This window comes from Elgaria multicarinata, chromosome 9 (assembly GCF_023053635.1).
Source record: "Elgaria multicarinata webbii isolate HBS135686 ecotype San Diego chromosome 9, rElgMul1.1.pri, whole genome shotgun sequence".
Lineage (NCBI taxonomy): Eukaryota > Metazoa > Chordata > Lepidosauria > Squamata > Anguidae > Elgaria > Elgaria multicarinata.
Window position 1 is genome coordinate 98628736 of NC_086179.1, and position 25372 is coordinate 98654107.

Below are 25372 nucleotides of genomic sequence, written 5' to 3' on the forward strand. Positions count from 1 at the left end.
ATAGAAACATTGGTTGCTGAATGTTACCCTTGATTTTCAGCCTCGCTTATTCTGATTCAGAAAGACCAGATTCAGATTTTAGAATTAGAAAGCGGTGATTGGATGCAAAGAGGATGGGGCTGTTCTTTATTTAGCAGCGGCGCCAGGGAGAGAATTTCAAGGAGCAGCACCGCTTTCCTTGCCCTGTGTATGATAAACGTGTGCCTGCTGAAATTCATCTTCTACACAAATGTCAAAGTTAGATAATATTCCAGTTTCAAATAGGTATCTTCTATTATTACCTGTAAGAGTAATGGCGCCCCACCCCTGTAATTTTTCCATTTGCACAGTATGCAGAGTCCTGTCTGTGGGATTTAAGGAGGATGGATTATGGGAGAAATTAAGCATACTTCTCTTGTCGCCTGCCTGTGGTGCTCAGTAGGTATCACTAAATTCAGCTGTCAGATTCACTGCTGAATGACACAGACCACCCACACGGACAGGAAACTCTTTGAGAGGCTCAGCGCTGAAGCTGTCACTTGAGATTGTTCTGAAGGGGCATCAGGCAGAAATGAAGATGAAAGGAGTTTTTCAATGGAGCATGTTTACTTACATTCAAAACTGGGCAAAAGAGGGAACTTGAGCTCGTGGATAAGGAGGGAACTTGAGCTCAGAAAGGAGGGCATATTTAATTGCAAGAAATAATAATATAGTTGAGTGCAGCTCAACTATACCTGGGAGAAGGAGTACAATTCTGGCCAATGCACGATGCTCAAGTATTAGATATACTGACCATGACACCAATACTAAATCAGCTACATCTGCATTGAGGAGTCTCTACTCCAGGACAGTTGAAACGTTGCTGAGGAGTTTCATTTTGTTAAATCAGTGCTGAGGATCTCTCACTAACTGCCATGTCTTAGGCATTCCCCCTGTATCTTAAAACTAGAAAAGACGTAGATGTTCAGATGGCAGTCTGTGTGTCCTAGTCCTTGTGTGGACCAGGAAATCTAACTATAACAGTAATATTAGCATAATAATAACTTAAACTTAGGCCTCAGCTAGACCAGGGGGTTGTTCCACGAAGATCTCACAATTTTATGATCGCGAGATCGTTACACGGGTCTACACGCTGCGAGCAACATCACGGCTGCTTTTTTTTTAAAAAAAGAAGAAGGAGCGCATGAGCGCTCACGCGCAGAAGGCAAGTCTTTAAAAAAAAAATCCCCTGCTCCACCACCCCCACTTCACCCCCGATGGGTGCAGAGCTCCTGAGGAGCCCTGCACCCCATGTGCTGGTCCCAGCAAGGAGCCAGGACAAACCACGACACCCGCCCACACATTCCGCAGTCTCGGGATCAGCCCAAGACCATGGAAAAAGCAGGCTCAAAGGGCGAGGGCGAGATCCCGGGGCAAGGGAGGGATCAGCCCTCCCTGATCCCGGGATCCTCTGTGAGCCCCGGGATATCGCCTCATCTAGCTATGGCCTTAGACTACAACCTAGCTTAATTGAACTCAGTTTTAAGTAGATATGTATAGGATTAAACACTTTAATAACTTGATCACTTTAATAAGAGGTTCTGTGTGAGCTAAAAATCAATCAATAATAATAGAACACTAATGCTATCTTATAGTAAGCTTGAGACTTTGTGAACTTTGAAAAGTGATACCTTGGCTATGAAGTGGATTTTGTTTACATCTGTCATCATGGGAACACTGTTCTCAAGAGATGATGCAGAGTAAATGTTGAAGCTTCCAGTTAGCTAATAGCATGTTTACAGCACACTAGCCAAGCAGCAGCCAGAATTGGTGGTTGCTTCCAATGCACTGAGATTAAAAGGCTTTTTAACTTTAAGTACAATGAATCCCAGCACCAGCCTAGCTACGTGTGTAAAATCTTTGATTTTGTATTATAATCTGTCTTGGGAATTTATTTAAAGGGTAGGATTTAAATTCCTATGATAAATAAAGAATAAATAAATGTGCTAAGAACAAAGAACATTACCCCATTATCCCACAAGCAATTTTTTTCGCCTTTATCCAGCTGGCATTTCTGAAAGTGACCTTCTGCTCAGATTGAAATGAACCTATTTGCGCTCCGATTTCTGTTCTTTTCTTCTCCCATCCAGAACAGACTGAAAAAGAATCAAGTTTTTTTGTGGCACTTACTTGGGAAATGTCTGAAAAGCCAATGTAACAGAATCCTGCTGGAATCAGTGAGAAAACTGGCATCCACATAAACAGAGGCAGAATTAGGTTCAAGGTCTCTAAGCCTACTGGGATTAATTCTGAAGTTTTGGAAGAATTTCCCCTAAAGCAAGAGAATCCATCAGAACCTCCCAACTTTTAGGCATCAACAAAAGAAGCATTGCTAAAGAGAAAGTCACATTCTTCAGTAATCTCCATGATGTAGCAGGATTTGAAAGTGTCATTTTGGGGCGTCATGTGGAGGCATGTTGTATACATTAATTGCCACTGAGAATTCCCTGAGGAATCATTTCTGGCACTGAAATGTTGTGAGGTTTGATTTTCACTGTGAAAGCTGACATTTTGGCAGGTGTTACAATGTTTGTGAGAAACCTCCTCTTCCACTCCTCTGCTTGTTTTCTCTCCTCATCACTGCCATCATTTCCCTGAACTGTGTCTCTTTTGGAGAAAAGAGGGATCATCCCATTGCAGCCAGTGACATCTTATCTAAATAAGCGTTCCACTGAAAGTAACGAAGTAGAGGCATATTAGAGAATGCAGGTGACGTTCCTCCACACTCCATTAGTCTTACTGCATCCAGAAGTGTGGGCACATTGGCCCAGTTACCTCAGCAAGAGAGAAATGTTCCCTGACCCACCCACCCCCACCTACAAATAGTTTTTCACCCTTTCACAAAAGGTGAAAAAATGCCCAGTAGGAGTTGGGCTTGTTTCATGGGAGACAAAATGTTCATGAAGTAGACAGCCTTATTCCCTTCAATGATTTGCATCAATCAGCTTAATAATCCTTGATGGTTTGTATAACTCAATGGTTTGTGATGCATGCAAGTATAGAGAGCCTTGTTTTAAATGAGAATTAGTGCAGCATAGAGTGGTGATGAAAGTAAGGGATGTGGGGCAGTAAACCACTGACTAAAGTCTTCCCTCAGCTGTGATCTCATTGGGCAAGCCACTGTGGGGTCCATCACACCTACTTTTTCCCCCCAGGTACGACCCATGGTTTCCATCTTTGTTTCACTAGCGTGTCAAGTGCTGGTCCCTTTCACATGCCTTCCTGGTATCAGCATTGAAATATCTTTTCACTTGTTCACTCTTCCACTATTGCACCCACCCCACCTCATCCCCTTATCCTTCCCCCTCCAGTTCATTGGTTCTTGTGGTTGAGATGGACATTGTGATGGGCATGGGCACCTCCCCCCCCCCAGTTTTGTTGTCTAGCACTTTAGCAATTTAGCATTTCATTGGCTGGGCACCATTTCTGCCTTTAGAGGCGAGATGATGCTCCCTTCTGCACAGGGTCTTCTCCCTCCCTCCCTCCCTCCCTCCCTGGTTGAGTGCTTCAATGGACTGGAGGAGAACTGCCCATACCCTCTTTTCTCAGCAAGACCACCCTTCAACACCTATGAACCCAGCCACCCCAGGAAGGGATGTTCTGCAACATAGCTTGAGGATTGCAATACACAGGGATGGAAGGGCGGTTTTATCCTATGTGGAGAAAAAATACCACACTTTTCCCACCCCAGAAAAACACAGAAAATGCAGCTGATGAGATGACTGCAGGATGTGTGAGGGTCGTAGGGCAAAACGGTAAACAAGGCAGGACAAAAGTGCGCTAAAACACTGGTGTGATGGAGCTCTGTCAGAAGGCAAAAGCAGAGGCAGAGGTAAACCATAGGAAGGTGAAGGCCAAGGCAATCCATAGGCAGCAAAGATTAGCATTTCCTAGTTGTTCAGAACACCAAGCAAACCTGATCTAGAAGCCTTTATACAAGAAACACACAAAGTTAAGAAACATCATCTGATATGGTGTCAGGAGGCTTCCTTACTGATGTGATTGATCCCATTTCTCACCTTTTAGCTCTGCTGGGATGGGTCAACTCTGAAGCCCCTCCCCCCCAAGGATTGCTGAGTTCCCACAGACTCTGAGGTGTTAGCATTTTTTCTGATAAAGTCCAGTGAAGATTCATCCCTGGCTCCTGAAGAGCCTGGGAGAATCTCCTCCCCCACTTCCTGTGTTTGCTGGTCCATTTCTACTCCTGTTTCTTCTGGTTCAGAATCTGATTCCAATTGCTAGCCTTCCCCCACATTAAGGGGAACAGACCTGATCATGTATCAGGGTGTGGGCGGCAAGGCCTCAGCACAGGAACACTGGGGCCAGGATGGACAGCAATGGAACCAGCAAACAGAGTCCAGGCAGGGCCAGAGGCAAAGGGCAAAGTCCAGAAGCAAGCAGGGTTCAGAGACCAGGAGCAACAGGGTTCAAGCAGGGCTGGAGGCAAACAGCATGGTCAAGCAAAGCAGAAGATCAGGCACAACCCAGTCTAGAGGCACAGGAAACCATGTTGCTGTGGTAAAGGCTGTGGTGGAAATGTTCTTATATAGCCCTTTCCTGGCTGCTCCCAGCTGGTCTGCATCAGCTCATCTGGGAGGGCTGCTGATGTGGGCCTGGGCCCTGCAACTACTCTGTAGCCGGCAAGGTGCACTGTGGCCACCAGGTGGTGCTGCAGGACAGATCCTGACATCATGATACCAACATCCTTCCATTGTCTTGCTTTTTCATATGCTGATTGACTTAGACTGTTTGCCATTGGAGGTACTACCATTTCCAATAAGAGCTGGAGGACCTTTTTCACCCTTGGGGTAATCTTCTGGGGGCCTCATGCCAGAGGTGGGCATGGCCAAGACTAAATGTGGGAGGGGCTAAAGCCAAATACACACAGGGCCAAAGCAACATACACAGCCCATTCACACACAGAGAGAGATCCCCCTCCCCCCCCCGGCAGCAATTGTACTAAAAATGGCACACAACAATTAGACTTGGGGGGGGACTTCCATTAGCCCCCTTTGCAGTCTTTTTTCAAGCCTAATTGCTGCAAACGGGCCAATGTGTGTGTGTGTGTCAGAGTATGCAATGAGGGGAAGGCTAACCTCCTCCCTACTCCCAGCCGTGAGTCCCTTCAAACTCATCTTCCCATGCTTCAGTCAGACCTCAAAAAGCCTCCTGATGCGAAGCTTTTTTCCAAGTCAAACTGCTGTGGAGGGGACCGGGCGGCAGAGTGGGGGCTGCGGCCCAGCCAGACAGCCCCCCCCCCCAGGCTGCCTTTGTGCCAAGAGCTGCCAATTCCTCGCCCCTGTTTTAAATACATATATTTCTATTGCACACATTATATTTCCAGGGCAAATGGATAAGATAAAATAAAAAGACAAAATGTAGAAAATTTAAACTATGACTGAAAAATCAACAGGCAATAATAGCACCCTCCCACTTGTGTTTCCCGTCAACCTGTACACAACGGCATATTGTTTTTGATGCTGGAAGTATCAGTGGCTCTTTAAAAGGGAGTGCAACCCACTTCAGAACTGGTTGACACTACCTTGTTGGGCAGACAATGCCTCCATCTGCAAGAATGAGTTTCAGTTTATTGGCTAGTCTGTTACTGCTCCCAAGCATGGGATCATCACCTCAGCTGGAAAAGATTTATAGAGTGGGTATCAGCATATTGAAGACAACCAATTCCAAATCCTCATATGACTGCACTTAGCAGTTGTGGGAAGGCAAAATAGAGGGACATAATCATATAAATGCCACAGGGTTAAATAGAAGTTTCCTAATACCACATTGGCCCTCCAGGGCCAATCAAACCACCAAAGAACAGTGCCTCCCGAGAAGGATTCCACGATCAATGGTATTGAATGCGGTTTAGATATCTAGGAGAATCAACTCCCCCTTTCTATTGCTGGGTACAATGTCAGTGACCAGAAACTAGATTGAAATTGATCTCTCTTTGCATACACACATATACCATGCCTTAAAATGTTATTGCAGACTTGTTTCTTAGTCTTCTTGCCAAAGGTCCTTAGGAGCAATGCTTTTCTGTCTTTTAGTTATACAGTTCGGCTTCGTCACACTCTTTGTTGCTTCCTTTCCTCTGGCCCCAGTGTTTGCCCTGCTCAACAACGTAATTGAAGTCCGTCTTGATGCCAGAAAGTTTGTCAGTGAGCTAAGAAGGCCTGATACAGTAAAAGCAAAAGATATAGGTATGCTTTTTTATTTAAAATTATGTTATAGTTTATATAAAGAGAGAGACCGAGAGAAGATGATCCTCAGAATTTGCTTAGCAGTTAGAACGGGAATGGAAATAAGATGTTAACAATGTTTTCCCCTCTCTTACAGGGATTTGGTTTAACATTTTGAGTGGCATTGGAAAATTTTCAGTTATAATTAATGTGAGTATTGGCTTACACTTATTTATGTAATGAAAATAGGAAATTTGATTCAGTCACCCAAGTCTGATTTGAATTGTCAATGTCCAGAAGGTAGCCATATGAGTCTATTAGATCAAAACAACAAATAGTATTGTGGCACCTTAAAGATTAACAAATTTATTTTGGTTTAAGTCCACAAAAGTTTATGACAGAATAAAGTTGATAGTCTGTAAGGTGCCACAAGACACTTTGCTGTTTGAATTGTCAAAAACATTAGTTCCTTAGATTGACATGAAATGTGGTAGAAAAACCTAATTATCTAATTCACATTAAATGGTTATCTCTATCTTGTGTATAACTTATGTACATTTTCCCAAGATGTTTGTGAGTTGTCTAGAAACTATTAAGCAATGGGTCTCATTCCACCTGTTTTACCAGAAGTCTTAAGCAGTCAAGTCACCTTTAGGACTGTTGCCCTAAACTTTATCAAGAGGCCTGATAACTCCAACATTCTAGCTGAAAGATCCAAAACAGACACCACCGCACTGATGCAAACACGTTCTTAATTGCTATATCCCCAGAGAAGCATCCAAGTGGTCTACATGCCACAGTAACTCTAGAGAATGTAAACCTGATCCCTGGCACTTCCACATCTACCTTGCCAGATGTAAACAAAACCAGGACATGCACGGACACACTAGTGTCCAGGGGGGAGAACAAAGGAGGTGGAAGAGGAGGAGAACATCAGAAGTGCCCTGATGCTGGATCAGACCAAGAATCCATCTAGTCCAGCATTCTGTTCACACAGTGGCCCACCAGCTACCTGTGGGAAATCTAGAAATAGGACATGGATGGAATAGCACCCTCCTGCTCTTCTTCCCCAACAACTGGAGTACATAGGCATACTGCCACTGATACTGGAGGTAGCATATGGCCATCAGGACTAGTAGCTTGAAGGACACAGGTGACAGTGGCTAAAGCGTCTTGGCAATCCTTTCTATCTGCCTGAAAATAATCCAGTATAGGCAAAGGCAGCAATGATTAAACAAACTGAGGAGGCAAGTCCCTAGTACTGCTCTTTTGCAAGGAGTAGGTCAGGACTCAGGCACTTGGAAAGCAGCTGCTGAGCTGGGATAGTCCTCTCGGAGGCAGTGGTGGGCCCATCTCGACAAGCTTCATTTGAAATCAGCGGAACTTAGTAACAGGTAAATATATTTGCTTTCAGTTGCGTCCAGTGGCTAAGCACTTTTTTCTTTCATTGTCCCAGTCTTCTTCTCTGCTCAATCCTCCTTTTAAAAATAAATTATTATCTAACACCCGAAATAGTAGCATTAAAATCCATCCCACACCTATAAAAAAGGGTCATAAAATGTTTCCCAAAGCCCTTGGACTAATACCAAAGGCCTTAGCTTGCTTGCCACTGAACAGTATTTCTATTAAGTAGCCGCAATAGTGGGCCCGTCTCGAAGTCCAGGTAGAGGGCACATCTCTGGTGAGATGCTTTTCCAAAGGACTCTGGAGGCAAATGATGCTGGAAAGCCTCTCTGGTTCACTCTGTCTTCCAATCGCCAAGTGGCTTACCTGTCCAGGGATATTTGAATGATCAATGATCACGGTCATCCTCATCAATAAAGTGGCATCAAAGTGCACTTCAGGTATCTACAGGTTCACCTGGTAAAGATTTCTTTTTTCCCCAGGCCTTTGTCATTTCTGTCACTTCTGATTTCATTCCACGCCTTGTCTATCAATATGCATACAGTCACAATGGAACCATGCATGGCTTCATCAATCACACACTCTCATACTTCAACGTCAGTCATTTCAAGGCTGGAACCCAGCCAGAAAAATCATCATTTGAACAGGAGGTTTCCTTTTGCAGGTAATGCAGCCTTACCAAACCTTGATCGATGAATTTAAGACTTACTGTAAGAGTGATACTGACATATGGTTTCATGTATTTTTGTGGGTTGAGAATAAGAACCATAGTGCTGCCTCCTTTCATAGAAGGCCTCAGGTACATTTTCCTGCAGCATTTTAACTTTTCTGAAAGCTCCTTTCTTTTGCTCAGAATGCACAATTCTTTGAACTGATCTCATGTTTTGGGATGTTGAGGCAAGCAGGAGTTTCCTATGTTAGCCTGCCCTGCTACCCCAGGCCAATCTGCTGAGCCCTGGTGGTGCGTTCGCCAGTGTTGCAGTAAGATTTAGCTGCCCACCCAATTTAGGGTAGGCGCCATCTTGTCCTTTGCCTCAGACAGCAAAATGTAAGCATCAGCCCTGTCTTTAGAAATCAAACTTGATATTTATTTTTTAATCATTTACAAATGAATATGGTCACATATTTATTAGGCTGGGGAGTGCATATTTTCTGGTCCATACACCATATGAATCAGCGTCCCTGGCTTGGTTTTAGAAGAAATTATGTGGGTGCCTTAGTAAAATGTTGTTAGTAGGTGCCCAATTTGCCATTGTTGACATTCAACTCCAGTTTCAAGGCTCTAAAAGTTAAATCTCTGAATGTGGATCGATGCACTTGACTCCAGTGCATATGTGTGTGTGGGTATTAATGCAACATTTAGTAGACAGCCAGCAATTTCACACCTTGCAGCTGGTGAAATTCATTTGAATTGTTATGTTGGGACAATTAAGTTTTTCTTTTAACCCAAAGAATAAACGCCATCTTTGCTTTTAAACCACTGCAACACTGTTTGTTTCAGAATAAATGAGTACAATAGTTGGGAAAGAGACTCAAGAGTTTATAATTATGTGTGGGAGGGAGGGAGGGAAGGGGCCACTCAGGCAGACACCCATGGTCTGAGAATGGGAGAGGGAACACATAATTGGGGGCGGGGCGGGGGGAAGCTCCTTAGCTTCATGTTCCTTTTTTTTGCCCACCACCACTCTTCTTCCCAGAGAGTTAGGCTGCATGGGCACCCTATTGTCCTTTCCAGAGGTACTCTGGGGAGCAAGGCTGGTGGCAGCCAGGGACTTACTTGTGCTTCTGAACTGCCAGCAGAGCTGCCAGCTTTAAAGACTGTCCCAAGAAAAATGGTGAGAGCTCTCCTCTGAAAGGAATTGTAAGCCCCCGCTCCTAATTTTAGGGGTTGAATCACAGCCAATGAAATGCAGCTGAAACAGCCATCCCAGTGGGTGTTGGTGAATTGGTGCTGGTGGGGTGTGTGTGTATGTGGCCCTTTTGGCCTATCCCTAGAATGGGAGTGTGACAAGTGCACAAGAGTGTGTCTGTTTTCATCTGTAAAAATAATGTTTATGCTCAACCCTTTTGGAATCTTTTTGCTTTTATTAAATACTGCCAAAGCCACAGCTTTGATTGCAAACTTTTATAATGTTAATCCCATAATTTTATCGTGTTAATCCTTACGCCAAATTAGAGAAAATGCAGGAGATACATGAAGTATCTTAATGCAATGATGTTATGCTCCGACTTTAGCTAGATATACACCAAACAGGATACGACACTTTGAAAACCTTTTGAAAACTGTCTATGGAGTGTGTCCTGGGCCTCCACAGTTGTTACTACTGTTACAAACCATTTTAAAGCAGTAGTGGAGATCCTGACTTTGTTTGGAGCAAAGAGCTTAACATTTTCCCTGCAGGCAACTTATCTATTAAAATTGCCCGGAACCGCTTTGCTAGTAGCAGAGGAAAAGGTAGATGAAAATATCTTTTGCCTCACAGATGGAAAAGCAGTTTGGGCTTGTGATTTTAATCAGAAAAATCAGCCCATGGGGAAATAATTAAGCACTGCCTTGTTCCTTCCACTGCACTGATCAAATCTGGACCTTCCCCACCCTACCATATCTATACCCTATATCTATCTATCTATTTATCTATCTATGCATATTATGTGTCTCCTGTGTCACTAATTAGGCCCTTAACATAGAAATAGAAATAAATTAGCCTATTTCTGGTTTATGTCATTTCGTAAGTCCATTCCTTCCTGTTCCCACATCAGTAGGAATTGAAAAGCACACACGTATGAAAATTGCATGTATTTTGATGCACTATGGGTGGGGGGCCCCAACCAGCTTCCACCCACCCCCTCTTCAGCCCTATTTCCCTGACAGCAGTTAAGCTTGAAAAAAGCCTCCCATTGGAGTCCATAGGAGTCCTTTCTCAAGTCTACTTGCTGTGTAGGGGGTGACTGGGACATTGCCGCTGTGGGAGAATGCACCATGACTGCCCCCCCTCAAAATCACTTGGGCCAGCAATGAGGCTGTGGATGGGGGATGTCTGTGGCTTTGACCTCACTCACCACTGGCATGCGGACCCTGGAAGGTGACCCATGAGCAATATCTCTTGTCCAATTTAAACACACACACAAAGATTTTTTAAAAAATCTGTTCCTGGAAAATAGTTTTGGGAAAAGTGAAGTTCTTTCATTCTTACATTTCTGAGACTTTTGCAATTCAATGTTATTATAACGATCAGACTGCATTTCCCCCATTACAGGCTTCACCATAGATTAAGATTTCTTAAACAGAACCCATAACAAAGATCAAACACTCCCCAGTGATGCATTCGTGTAATACGTCAAACAACATTTTACATACTGCTCTGAACTCTCCGGCATTTGTTCTAAATAAACATTGCAGCAGCACTAATCTGTGGCATATAATTAGCCATAATGATTTTTTCACAACCAAAAGGACTTTTTATTTAGCTGAAGGAAAACTGACAATAATACCCTTCTCAATTCACTATTGCTCAAATATGGATAATCTAGATCAATTTATTGGAATTGGACATGGGAGTTTCCATCAGGCTTTTTGTCCATATAAGCCTCACCTGGTTTTGCTGCCAAGTGTTCATTTGGCAGAAAGCTGCAGCTAATCCCAGACCTCTGATGCACATCAAATATTTGCCTCATTAATACATTGTATTTGTACGGTTACACTTTTAGTTTTAACGCAGGGCACAAATCAGCCAGATTGGAGCACTTTGGAATCCCATTTATTTATATGGGAGAGTTACCTGCATCCTTAAAACTTTCTCATTGAAACTAGTGACATTTAAAGGTACTTCAGTTTGGCTGGATGATACCCATCATGTGGGAATCAGCATTTGGTTGCTAATCTTAATCTGTGAAATGGGAATAATAACCACCAGCCTCCCCAAACTGATGTGGAAATGGAAACATAAATAAATTTCACAATCCAAATCAAGCAGTATGACAATGGAATCAGTTACCTAGGGAGGTTGTGGGCTCTCCCACACTAGAGGCCTTCAAGAGGCAGCTGGACAAGCATCTGTCAGGGATGCTTTAGGGGGTTGGACTCGATGGCCTTGTAGGCCCCTTCCAACTCTGCTATTCTATGATTCTATGAAGGCTATTACATTTAAATCCCATTGATAATAGATGCTTAAATATTTAATTGAAATCAATAGAACTAAAAATTTAAAACTCCTTGAAAAATGAAAATGCATTATTCCTATTATTACCAGCAAAATACCTGCCCGAAGTACAGATCTTTACTTTACTCCATTGAAATGAATAGCAACCAATCACTTATATGGGAGAAAGTAAAAGGGTGTACTCAGAAAATCTGTTGGAGTAGGGCTAAACCTGCCCCTTAGTTACAACAGTCTGTGAGGGGTTTTGCCTTTCTCCCCAAAGTCTGGCTGATTTTAATTTTTGTGAACCGCCCAGAGAGCTTCGGCTATTGGGCGGTATAAAAATGTAATAATAAATAAATATAAATAAATAAATAATGAAAAATATAGAACTTGCAGATAAAGGAACTCCAGGGGGCTGTGGGACACACAGGGGAAGTGTATTTAAAGGGCTGGTCTTAATTCCGCCAAGAATCTGGAAGAAGAAGCCCTGATAAAGTTGCAGGATAAACAGCCTGCATAAACCCAGACAGGAGTCAGTATGAGGCATCCACAGGCAGCTGCTAGGGCCTCAGCACCATGCCAGAGCCCATCATCAGTGCCTGCCCTGCTCCCCATTAAAAAGAATAATCTAGTACTTACATGGCTGCCATTTTAATTTTCCACAATTCTGGGAATTTTAATATCAGCCACCTGCTCCCAATCAGATCACTTTGGACACTGATACAGAAGTGAGCCTAACACTGTGTCAAGCTTGGCGCTGGCTCTGACCATACAACCTAAAAAGAATGTTCTGTCCAAATATATGTCTTCCTGTCCTGTGCCATAAGGAAACAGTAAATGTACAGGCCTAGCAGCCTTATGTGTGTATGCTTCCTCAATGAGGTTTACTTAAGTTGCAGCAAAGAAGCACAGCTCTTCTTGGGGCAGGAAGCAGTTTATTGTGTTTATCTGCGTAATACCCGTGATGTAGGTCATATTTATTTACTTAATGTTGTAGGGCAGGGCTGAGGCTTGGAGAATCCAGTATTCTTTTAATGGAGTGCACTACTTGTCAATCAAATTGCAAAAACTTTAAGTATAGTTTGGTTTGGTTTGGAGTTTCAGTTTGGTTTGGTGAGTTGCTTTTCATTTCCTAGAATTAATGTCCCCTACTTCTGGTTTGCTCTCTAGGGTGACCATATGAAAAGGAGGACAGGGTTCCTGTATCTTTAAAAGTTGTATTGAAAGGGGGATTTCAGCAGGTGTCGTTTGTATGCATGCAGCACCTGGCGGAATTCCCGCCATCACAATAGTTAAAGCTGCAGGAGCCCTGCTGTCTTTTGTATCTGTTCACTCAAATATAGCTCTTGCAGCTTTAAGTGTTGTGATGAAGAGGAAATTTCATAGAACCACAGAATCATAGAATAGTAGACTTGGAAGAGGCCTATAAAGCCATTGAATCCAACTTCTGTTCAATGCAGGCATTATTATTATTATTATTATTATTATTATTATTATTATTATTATTAATTTATATAGCACCATCAATGTACATGGTGCTGTACAGAGTGTAACAGTAAATAGCAAGGCCCTACCGCATAGGCTTACAATCTAATAAAATCATAATAAAACATTAAGGAGGGGAAGATTAAGGAACATTAAGGAGGGGCATCCACCTCAAAGCATACCTGACAGATGGTTGTCCAACTGCCTCTTGAATGTCTCTAGTGTGGGATACCCCACTAGATAATTGGTTCCATTGTCATACTGCTCTAACAGTCAGGATGTTTTTCATGATGTCCAGCTGGAATGAGGCCTCCTGTAATTTGAGCCCATTATTCCATGCCCTGCACTCTAGGATGATCCAGAAGAGATCCTGGCCCTCCTCTGTGTGACAGCCTTTCAAGTATTTGAAGAATGCAAACATGTCTCCCCTCAATCTTCTCTTCTCCAGACTAAACATGCCCAGTTCTTTCAGTTTCTCCTCATAGGGCTTTGTTTCCAGACTCCTGATAATCCTCATTGCCCTCTTCTGAACACACTCCAGGTTGTCTGCATCCTTCTTGAAGTGTAGTGCCCAGAACTGGATGCAAGCTGAGGCCTAACTACTGTCAAATCAAGGAGAACCAGTACCTTGCACGATTTGGAAGCTATACTTCTATTAATGCATTCCAAAGGAGCATTTGCTTTTTTTATGCTGTGGGCTTATATTCAGCTTGTGATCTACAATTCCAAGATCCTTCTCGCTTGTATTATTGCTGAGCCAAGTATCCCAACCCATATTGTAACTATGTATTTGTTTTCTTTTTCCTACATGTAGAACTTGGCCTTTATCCTTATTAAATTTCATTCTGCTGTTTTCAGCCCAGCACTCCAGGCTATCAAGATCACTTTGCAGTTTATTTCTGTCTTCCAGGGTATTAGCTATTCCTCCCACCCCAATTTTGTTTCATCTGCAAATTTGATAAGCGTTCCCTGCACCTCCTCATCCAAATCATTAATAAAAATGTTGAAGAGCACTGGGCCCAGGACTGATCCCTGCGGTACCCCACTCGTTGCCTCTCCCCAGTTTGAGAAGGTACCATTGATAAGCGCTCTTTGAGTCCAATTCTGTAGCCAACTCTGGATCCACCTAATAGTTATTCCATCTATCTAATGTTAATCAGAATATCATGGGGCACTTTGTCAAAAAGTTTGCTGAGGTCAAGATATATTATGTCCTCAGCATTCCCACAGTCCACAAGGGAGGTTACTTGATCAAGAAATGAGATCAGATTAGTCTGACAGGATTTGTTCTTGACAAATCCATGCTGGCTTCTACTAATCGCTGCATTCTTTTCAAGGTGCTTACAGACTGACTTCTTTATAAATTGCTCCAAAAAATTCCCAGGGATGGATGTCAGACTGACAGGTCTGTAGTTTCCAAGTTCTTCCTTTTTGCCCTTTTTGAAGATATTTATTTATTTATTTATTACATTTCTATACAGCTCAATAGCCGAAGCCAAACATTAGCCCTCCTCCAGATGTCTGGCACTTCACCCATCTTCCATGATTTTGTGATGATAATAGACAGTGAGAGTTTTTACGCCAGCTCCTTTATTACTCTAGGATGTAGTTTATCAGGCCCAAGATTTGAACTCATTCAAAGGAATTTGGTGTTCCTTGACCATTTGTTTATCAATCTCAAACTGCAATCGTGCTCCCTCAGCTTGTGCTTCACTTTTTCCAGGGGGATCATAGACCCGCTTTTGGGAGAAAACTGAGCCAAAGTAGGAATTGAGCACTTTGGCCTTTTCTTTGTCATCTGTTATCAATTTGCTATCCTCATTGAGTAGCTGAACCACCATTTGTTTCCTCTGTCTTTTACTATTCATGTATCTGAAGAAAGCCTTTTTATTGCTTTTAGCATCCCTCGCTAATCTCAGCTCATTCTCAGCTTTCGCCTTCCTGATGCCATTCCGGCACTTTTGTGCTACCTGTCTGTAGCCTGGCCTTCCTTCCACTTCCTATAGGTATCCTTTTTTTGTTTGTTTTCAGGTTATCTCTAAGCTTTCTGTGGAACCACCTTACTTATCACATCAAAAAACTATACAGAAAACCTTCAGAAACTGGGCCTACCAAAATACATCCAGACCAGCATCCAGAAAGCAGTCATACTTAAAAAATGTTCCATAGTCAGGAAATTCCTGAATCAGTAAAAGACAGCATGACTTGGCAAAGCCTGTCATGTCCATCTAAAAGAACTACCACAATGAGAAAATAATAATAATAATAATAATAATAATAATAATAATAATAATAATAATAATAGGTTTTGGTATTAAAATGAGCAATTTCTTTTAAAAAATTGCTGCTTGACTAATTGGGCAAATTATAGTCAGTCAAAAGAATTAACTGATCAATCTATTCAATTAATTGACTAAACATTGCAACCATACCTAATAGACATGTGATTGTGGTGGTTGAGTTACATTGTATAGGCAAGGGGTTCATAATTCTATGTTTTTAAAAAATCTTGAAGCATAATCAGAGTACCCAAATAAACTTTGTGGAAATAAATTATGCTTATTATGTAACTCTTGGAGAACTAGCTAGTCAGCAAATTGAGCTGCTCTATGTATTACAAAGTAGGTGTGCTACCAAATGTGCATTTTAAGGTAACATAATGACTTCATTTTACAGATTCAAGGATTACAGAGAACCACCTTGGTCTGAAAACCAATATGAATTTTCTAAGCAGTACTGGTCTGTTTTAGCTGCCCGTTTGGCATTTGTCATTATTTTTCAGGTAAATCTTTTCTGTCTTATATTACTTTGTTGTGGCATGTAATACATATAACGATGCCTGCTACACATGCATGTATTCACCTTTGACCAGGGTTCCTTAAAATGTGCATTGCTCTTGTTCTGTTGTAAAGTTCATTGTCAGTCCTATCTAAAATAGAAGGTTAAAGTGTCCTGGTATATATTAGCAGCAATATATTGCCAAGTGTAGATGTATGAAGGGGCATTGAGTAAAAAAACAAAAATGAGGTCATCTGCCTTCAGCCTGTTGCAAAACTCGAGACGTTCTTTAACATTTCTTCATGATTCTGATGATATTGGACCAGATTTGAACATCTGGCATATTCAGCTGAATGTCCAAATTGGCTCCAGCATAGTTCTGTGTGGGGTCTGATCATCTCTACTCCTATGAATCAGTACCCCTAACAGAAAAGATCTCATCTCCTCAGTACAGAGTTTATGCTACTTAATATACTATTAGTTTTGTTTGATATGTGATTTTTTTGGTTGCTTCCAAAGTAGCCCTTTTTTCTGGAATTGCTATCCTTCGTTCACTGTTTGAATGGAGCATCAGACAGATGGTTTATGTAAATATTTCTTTTATCCATGTAAACATTTTAGATTAGTTAGCCATTATTTCATTTGGTTTCATTTTTGTATAGAACAAACTACTATTCAAATCATATCACATTAGATTTAATGCACTTCTGCACATATACAGATGGAAATATTGGAAAGAACAGATAACTGAGGATGTGTGTGACTTAATTTCTCAACCCTTGGGGCCAACTCAATCCCTGTCCGGGTGCTCTGCCTTTGCAATGGTAGCACAGCCACACCTTTATGCCTCCCATTGCTTGTGTAAGATAATGAATGATGCAAGAAAGAATTGCATACGTTTATAAATCTAATTCACCCCCAACATTTCTGAGGGGGGAAGGTTGTGTGGAATGGTCTTGCAGACCTGTGGCCCACCACGAACACAGGGACGCCACCCACTGAGTGAACCAAGGGGAGATTCACATCTGAATGTGTGATCTGACTTCAGTGAAAAGAGTAGTAATTGAGATGTGGTGGGTGATATACAAGGCCAGTAGTGGTATGTATAACATGTCTTAACAGTGCAGATCAGAATACTGTAGGTCTGGCCCCAGCCTGAGTCAGAAAGGCCCAGATAGCATGCTTTGGAGGCATAAGATCCCAGGTTCAATCTCCATCTAAAGGATCTTAGATAGCAGGGCTGGGGAAGAATTCAGCCTTATAATGCTTCTCTAGTCAGAATGTACAGCCATAGGCAAGAAGGACTGATGGTCTGACTTGGTATAAAGCAACTTCATATGTTCACAAGAACACCTGACTTCTAATGATTGCTCATCTGTACACATCATCGCCTGACGTTGCAGCTATGAAATGTTGAACAGGCATAGATGAACCAGGTTTTAGTTCCATAGCCATAAGTTTCCATTGCTTGCCCTATGCCCATCTTCTTTCCCTGTGCGTGTGCCTTCGTTGTTTTCATTGGTCAGAATACTGGGGCTTTTCATTGTAATGATGAGGTTAAGATGGGTATTAATAGCCGAATTTATAACCTGATAACTTCAGACACAAATAAGTCAATTCCAGTGGCGGCTAATTGAGCAACCAGAGGAGCAGGCAAGGGTTACCATTTGCTACACAACCTCCTTCCTTGCAAGGTCTAAGGCCACTTACAGGCATAGCACCACTTTATAATGGTCTACTCAGAAGTTAATCCCTCTGAGTTCAATGGGGCTTACTCCCAGATGAGTGGGCATAGGATTGTAGTTTTAATTTTTAAAATATTAAACCAACACTTATGGGTGTTTGAGCAAAGACAAACTGAAGTGTTTTTCAACATTTCTGCCAAGCAAACCAGAGGAAAAAAGTTGATGGGTTTGTGCAAACAAAGCCAGACTGAAGTGAAATTATTTAAATCTACAAGCTTTGCAGTGGAGTCCTATGCATGTCTACTTGGAAGAGAGTTCACTGGAGCTCATTTTGGGTCTAGGATTACAGCCCTACAGCACAATCCTGTGCCTCTTTACTCAGACGCAAGTCCCACGGTGTTCAATGGTGCTTACTCCCAGATATGTGTGCCTTTTGAGCCGGGGCAGCTGTGTCACATGTTCAGGACATTTCCCCTGTCTGACAAGCTGAGTTCTCCACTTAACGGGGAGCAGGGAATTGTGAGGCGCGCTGGCCGGCAGCCAAGGGAGAAAGGCGGGTGGAGAGCGGTGCGGTGGCACAGCCACCGCAGCGGCACAGGCCCAGCAGCAGCAGCATCTCCATCCCAGGAGGGGGCTGCTGAGCCAATCAGCACGATGATGGGGGCGGCCAAAGAGGCAGGCTGGTGGAGTTTGAAGCCTTATAATAAACCCAAAATAGAGGGATGACTACTGACCATGTAACACTCCTTGGAGGCATTGCTATGTGGACTGTCACTGCAACACTTAACTCACTGCCCATCCCTGGTTCAGACTACTCTATGGGATAAAATGTTAAAATGAGAATACTGTTGTCATAAAGGCTAAACTTGGCCTCTGTTCCTGACAAAAAGGGTCTGTTCAGACATTGCCCTAAGGCACCATGGATCACTCAAAACTGCAAACCATGGGGGCTTAGTGTGTCATGCGGCAGGAGATTTACTTCCCTTTGCCTGCTACAAGCTGCCCATATAGTTCCTGTGCCGTCTGGCAGGAACTCTGTGTTTTTCTCTTAGTTTCAGCGAAAAGAAAAATTGTGGCAACCATAGAGTTTGCTGACAAGAGTGACTGCCGATTGATTGATTGCATTTATACCCTGCCTTTTTTCCTCCAAGGAACTCAAGGCGATATACATAATCCTCTTCTGCTCCATTTCTATCCTCAAAACAAGAACCCTGTGAGGTGGGTTGGGCTGAGAGTTTGTGACTGGCCCAAAGTCAGCCAGTGAGCTTCCATGGCCAAGTGGAGACTAGAACCCAGATCTCCCGAGTCCCAGTCCAATACTCTAGCCACTACACCACACAGCCTCTCACTTCTGGTGATGCTATGGTTTGTGGCCATATTCTTTTTAACAGAGTTGCTGCTGGGCACCCATTTGGCAGGGGAAGCACAGATAAACCACGCGGAGGGATGTGATATAACTACAGGGCGGGTGGCAGAAACACAGGGCGTGGCATGGCTCCTATTCGTGTGAATAGGGCCAAAGTGACTTAGTCTCTCCTGGCAAGAGCCCAATACAGCTTATGTGTATGCAGTGGGTCTTGAATTGGTGCCCTGCAGCAGGTAATCCCTGAAATATATGGGCTTTCCTTCCACTGCCTTGCCTTTTAAAATGATGAGCATTTTGAGAATAGTAGCTGTAACAACTATTTTAATTGTGGCTGAGAACTCCTCTGTAGATTATCTGCTGTAAAAGTTTATGGATGATCAAATGTTGGAATGCACTTGTTCTGGATAAAGCTTAAAATTAACATGAGTGTGAGTGCAACTCTGTATACACATATCTGAGAAGACATGCTCTGTGAAGGATCATGAAGGATCCTATTCTGACACTGCTAGTCAGAACAGTCAACATTGGGCCGGATGGGCCAGTGGTCTGATTCAGTACAAGGAAATTTCATACAATATTGTAGCTGAAGCAAAATCCTTTCAGGAGTGCATCTGTGTACAATCCACAAATGACAATCCACTTCTTATGTTATTGGGATTGCCACGAAGAAATACTTTGTGGCTTGAGGCTGGTTATAAGTAAAATTCCACCTGAAGTGAAATGTGAAGCAAATTTGGCAGTTCCTTGTTGGGAGGAACTCTGAGTTGCAATAAGACTAGTGGAGGGTGGTTGCAGGAGCCCTGCCCTCTTTTGTATCTGGTCATTCTTGTATAACTCCTGCAGCTTTAACTGTTGTGATGAAGAGGGAATTTCACCAGGTGCTGCGTGCATGCAAATGAGACCTGCAGAAATGACTTTTTCTATACAACTGTTAAAGATACAGGAGCTCCCTGTCCTCCTTTCCATGTGGTCACTCTAATTTTAGGGTTTGAAAAATTGCTTAGGAGAGTGGGTGGAACATAATCGGTACAGCTGCTGCTTTATAGCTCTTTACACGGCCATCATATATGCATCTTTCTTTGTTGTTGTTGTTTTAAATGGCAGAACCTGGTAATGTTCCTCAGTGTGCTCGTTGACTGGATGATCCCAGATATTCCCAAGGATATCAGTGAGCAGATCAAGAAGGAGAAGAGTGTGCTAGTTGATTTCTTCTTGAAGGAAGAGCATGAAAAACTGAAACTGATAGAAAACTTTATCACGCGAGACAAGCAAAGGAGCAGAAGCGAGACCAGAGGAAGGAGAAATCGGGCAGCAAGTTTTTGCCAGTTTAGCCGAAGTCAACGAGGCAGTTTGACATCTTTTAGTTCACATAAGACAGATGTGTGATCCCTTTAACTGCATATCTACTCCACAGACTTTAACTGAATTTAGTAGTCACTCACTCTCCCCAGGCAACCCTGAGAACTGTAGTCCCATGAAGGGGCTTGGGATCTTTAGCTGAAAGTTTTCATCGCTATCACCCTGATAACAGATCCCTGGATTCTTTTGGAGAAGAAGCCATGACAATTAAACTGGTATAAAGCTGATATACGTTTTTAATATGGTATGCCTTAAGAAGAATAGCTGTCCCTTATAAAGCATATGAAATGTTTGTGTACCTATTGTATGATGTGATACTGAAGGATTAAAAGGAAAGGAGTGGATGTAAAGCTAATCAAAAGGATTATATTGCTTTTCGAGAAGTTCAGATTTATGTTTCTACATAATGTTTTAACAGTCATCCACCCTGAAAATGCATTCATGCTATTTATGCTATAAACCAATAATAATAATAATAATAATAATAATAATAATAATAATAATACATTTATTTCTTACCCGCCTCTCCGTTTGGATTGAGGCAGGGAACAACATTTTGATACCAGTTTAACTATCATGGTCCACCCACCTGCAATGGCTGAGAATTTTCACTGATAATTCTCTATTAGAGATTCCTAGCCTCCATTGTTAGGGCTCCCTAGAGATGAAACTACTGTTAAACTAGCTTATGTTATTGGTATAGACATGGGGCAGATCTACACTACTGCTTTAAAGTGCTTTAAAGCACTTTACAACAGTTTTGACAACTGTATATGGAGTGTGTCCTGGGCCCCAGTAGTTGTCAAAACTGTTATAAAGTGCTTTAAAGCACTTTAAAGCAGTAGTGTAGATCCTGCCATGGTCTAAGAGCAAATCAGTGAATATTGATCAGCCTTAATTCTGAAATTCTGATTGACTAGTTCTGAAATGTACAAAAGATTGTTAACCAACATCCCTTCTATTTCTCTCACTCTCAGGTCCACTTTTCCAATTACTGGAGGTGGTGGTGTACATCTAGGGTCAGGGTGTTTCAAATCACACCTAAAAATAAAATGTGTGAACATGGCAAACATAGGCGTGCAAGGTACATTTATCAGGGAGCGAGGTTTGGTCAGGGACTCCCATTGAGTCACACATGTAATGTCTGAAATGGTTCTTAGTTAAGCAACCAGCCACCACCACCACCACCACCTCTTCTCTGGATGCAGGATGTCCATCTATTAGCACTTCCCTCACACCCCATTTTTTCCTCATTGTTAGGATCAAATATTTATCCTGTCCACAGAGATATTTAGTTCTACTTGCTCATACTGTGTATCAGAGAATGTGACACTTGCTAGTTCCCTAAGAGTTTCACAAGATGCAAAGGAGTGCAAGGGTCCTATATCTTCAGTAGTTTTGTAAAACCAAGAAAAATACTGAGGTCTTTCAGCACTTGAAAGACTTATTGAGATATAAGTTATCATGGGCTACACCCCATTTCCTCAGATGCATGAAGTAATATCCTCAGTTGGCAGATGAGTGCAGGGGTGGTTGTGGATTGTTTTGTTAGTGTTGGGGTCAAAGGCCGCAAAATTCAAGCGCTGCTTTAGGCATGTCATGGCCTTTCAATCTCAGTCATCACAGTTCTTTTCTCTGAGCCTGTATGAATCTCTCTCTCTCTCTCTCTCTCTCTCTCTCTCTCACCAGATAGATGAAAGTGTCAATTTCAGTTTCTCTGTTTCTCATTTTTCCCTATCCTTAATTCATACTGACCCATTTCAACATCAGTTTGTAACCTATTTTTAAAACATCCACACAAGAATGTGGACCCAGTTTTGTGCACATTTCTCCTAATATACATATATTTGTAAGCAATTTTGCTTAATAAAAGCATCTTCTGTAAGCAGTTTCCCCCCAAGTAATGGTTTTTTGTATGTTTTTCCAAATAATGTACACATTTCTTTGCGTGCACTTTCCCGAAATATATGCATTTTTGTACACATTTTTTCCAGAATATTGCATCACAAAATTCTGAGATGTGCAAATACTGAAGGATAACTATATCTCAGTTTGCATATTGATTTGTGAAATGAGAATTTGGTAAATTCATATCAAAATATGACTTGAACAAAATTCTATCCTTGTGTGTGTGTGTGTGTGTGATCTGTCAACTGAGGTTATTTAATTGCCAAAGTTTCTAGCCCATGAAAGCTTATAGTACAATAAATCTGATGGGGTTGGATCCACAGTTTGCCTTGCACAAGAGGAAGGTCTCTGTTTGTGTAAGAACCCTCCACCTTCTTTTTGGAGATTCCCCCCTATTTCCTAGACCACAGCAAAGTCTTCTGACTCTCTGTATAGCATTTTCAGGGGCTGGAGGGACTGTTGTGGAAAGGAACAAAGAACGAAGTCCACTTCTGCCAGTGTAGTTGACCCAGCAAAAATCTGGATCCAACTCTAAGAAATAGGACGTGCTTTTTCTTGCTGAAACAGATTAGCACAGCTGCCCCTCTGGGGAATATTAGGATTCAACCAATCATTCACCTGCATTCCATTTATTTTAACATCTGAGCCCTTTGCTCAGGAAATACCTGGTCTACTGAATGGTTACAGATTTTTTAAAGCTGAATTTGTCACCTTTCTGCCTGACTTTGCCCCCGTGCCTTTCGCAGCACCCTGACACATACAAAGGTAGCAGGCAAAGGTTTTCCCATCACTTTATGTCCCTGCCAGAAAAAGCTTATCTTGCTAAATATCTGAGTACTAGACTGTTGTTAGAACTGCTGGAGCAGCGCCAGTAAAAAGGTCAGCCTAATTGAGGCTCTGATGATCATTTAATCACCTGACTCTTAAAGATGGTAATCTAAGGATTCAGCACAGACTTAAAGTGGTTCCCTCTCCCAAGAGTATCCTGAGAACTGTAGTTCTATGAAGGGGAAAAGGTAGGCATAGGAACAGGAAATTCTCAGCGCTGTCACCAGACTACCATTATCAGAATTTGAGGTGAGGAGTAGGGAGCCATGGCACTAAAACTGTTATAAAACTGTAGGTTTGTTCATTATAGTGTCGCTATGTCCAAAGAACATACTAAATTAGAATGTGATGAGAATTTCCTGTTTCTATGCCTACCTTCTAAAACTGAATAAACTTTGAAAAAGAACACCCCTTGTTGCTCTTACTGGCATTTGACCTTGATTTCTCTACCAGCTATTCTTTCAGAGTCAGAAGGCCCTCCGTGAATATCTGGGGCTGAAAGCTACAGAGCTGTAAGAGTAAATATTTATGGACGCTGAGCACTTTGACCCCCAGTAATTTTACTGTTTGTATAGCAGAAGCCTCATTAAATGTACTTACAGAGAGACCTCAACAAATATATCTGATAGGGAATGGGATTAATGTTTTGCTTAGAGCCTGATCTTCCTCTCATGGAGCTGCTATTCCATTTTGTATAAATTCTGTCATAAAGGAATACATATGCCTGACGCCATTCAAGGACTTCATCAACATCTGTAAATCAGTGTTTGCCACCTTGCAACCCAGGCAACCTAGAAGATGGAAAATAAGAGGGAACAGTGAGGCCCAAGAAGTAATGGGTGAGGTATTGCAGCAGTGGCAACCTGTCATTCTGTATCATCACCATTGAGAGTCAGGTGGGCTGCATGTAGTGAAGTCCTGCAGCCCCTGCCTTTTCCCTCTGCACCTGTTGCCTTGCTCCTTATCAGTTCACTTCTTGGTGCAGGGACCTGTCTACGTTTTGCTTTTAAACTATGCAAAGTACCATGTACACTGATGACATTATCAATAAAATAATAATCAATAATGACAACAGTTTAACAAATGGATTTTGCTCAAGATCCACCAAATGACAAGGAACAGATCAACTCTTCCACCCACCCATCATAGCCCAAAAGAAAACTTAGTAATTTTAAAAAAGTTAGAACTGTTGTTTCTAAATGAAATTGTCTCCATGCACTTGATATTTGGAAATCAATTCTGGGTACAAAAACTACACAAACCATCCCTTAAACTGCCATGAATCCATTTAAATTACTGAAACTATAGCAAAGTAAGTGACTGGAAGATTCAAACCCATAAATCAAGTGATACTAGCATATTGGTTGCACGTCTTAGAAAAAAAGTTACTTCAGATGAAGTTAATCATATAAAATCTCATTGATTTCAGTGGGAAAGATTTAAGTGTGTGATTTTTAAGCATTGAAATCAATACGACTATAAAAAGTGCTTAACTTTGGCTAGATCACACTTATTACTTGCTGCTGTGCATGTACAATAAATTAAGATGTTACTATGCAGAACTGTATTTTATTGAGAGAAACACTACTTAGACTTTTATCTAAATGCATCTAATGAATAATTTTATTCACTTACAATAAAAAATAAAATGTTTTCTTTTAAAACGTTGTGACTCTTTGGAATACTTTGTAATTCAAATATTGAGGGAAAGTATGTTCTTTAAAGTAGTATTTTGCCAAAATCTGTCCTCCAATTTCTCAAAAGTTTTCTACCTCCACAAAAGAGGCTTCCATTTTTCTGCTTCATTCTCAGGGTGCTTTAGAATGTCCTTTATTTTCAAGCTCATCTTATCATTGCAAGGTGGACAAGGATACTGTGGCATTTCTTTCTTTTGGCCGCCTTGAGGCCCACTATTGGGCACAAGGCAGGATGATGACGATGATAATAATAATGATGATGATGATAATAATAATAATAATAACACACCTCTCCATCACCCCAGCTGCTTATGGTTCCTGATATGAAAAAGCCCAAAGGGAAGAATTCCCTTGTGGCATCTTCTCATGGGCTGGCACATACCACTCAGCCCTCTCGAGACGAAGATAAGCACAAGAACTCCACCCACAAGGATTTTCTACCCCTTTGATTATTATTATTATTATTTTCAAAAGCAATTTCTTGTCTTGTCCTTTTTTTAAATCAAATTGAATGAGA

The 25372-nt window shown here is 41.8% G+C and overlaps 1 protein-coding gene across 1 annotated transcript in view; it reads left to right on the forward strand.

The window, feature by feature from the left end:
• The window catches only part of ANO2 (anoctamin 2), a 205830-nt gene extending 185381 nt beyond the window's left edge, over positions 1–20449 (forward strand). The window contains exons 21-25 of the mRNA XM_063135031.1: positions 6072–6224; positions 6361–6413; positions 8090–8271; positions 15911–16016; positions 20168–20449. Of these exons, the coding sequence (XP_062991101.1) occupies positions 6072–6224; positions 6361–6413; positions 8090–8271; positions 15911–16016; positions 20168–20449 (776 nt within the window). The remainder of the gene's footprint in view (positions 1–6071; positions 6225–6360; positions 6414–8089; positions 8272–15910; positions 16017–20167) is intronic.
• The last annotated feature ends 4923 nt before the right edge of the window (positions 20450–25372 follow it).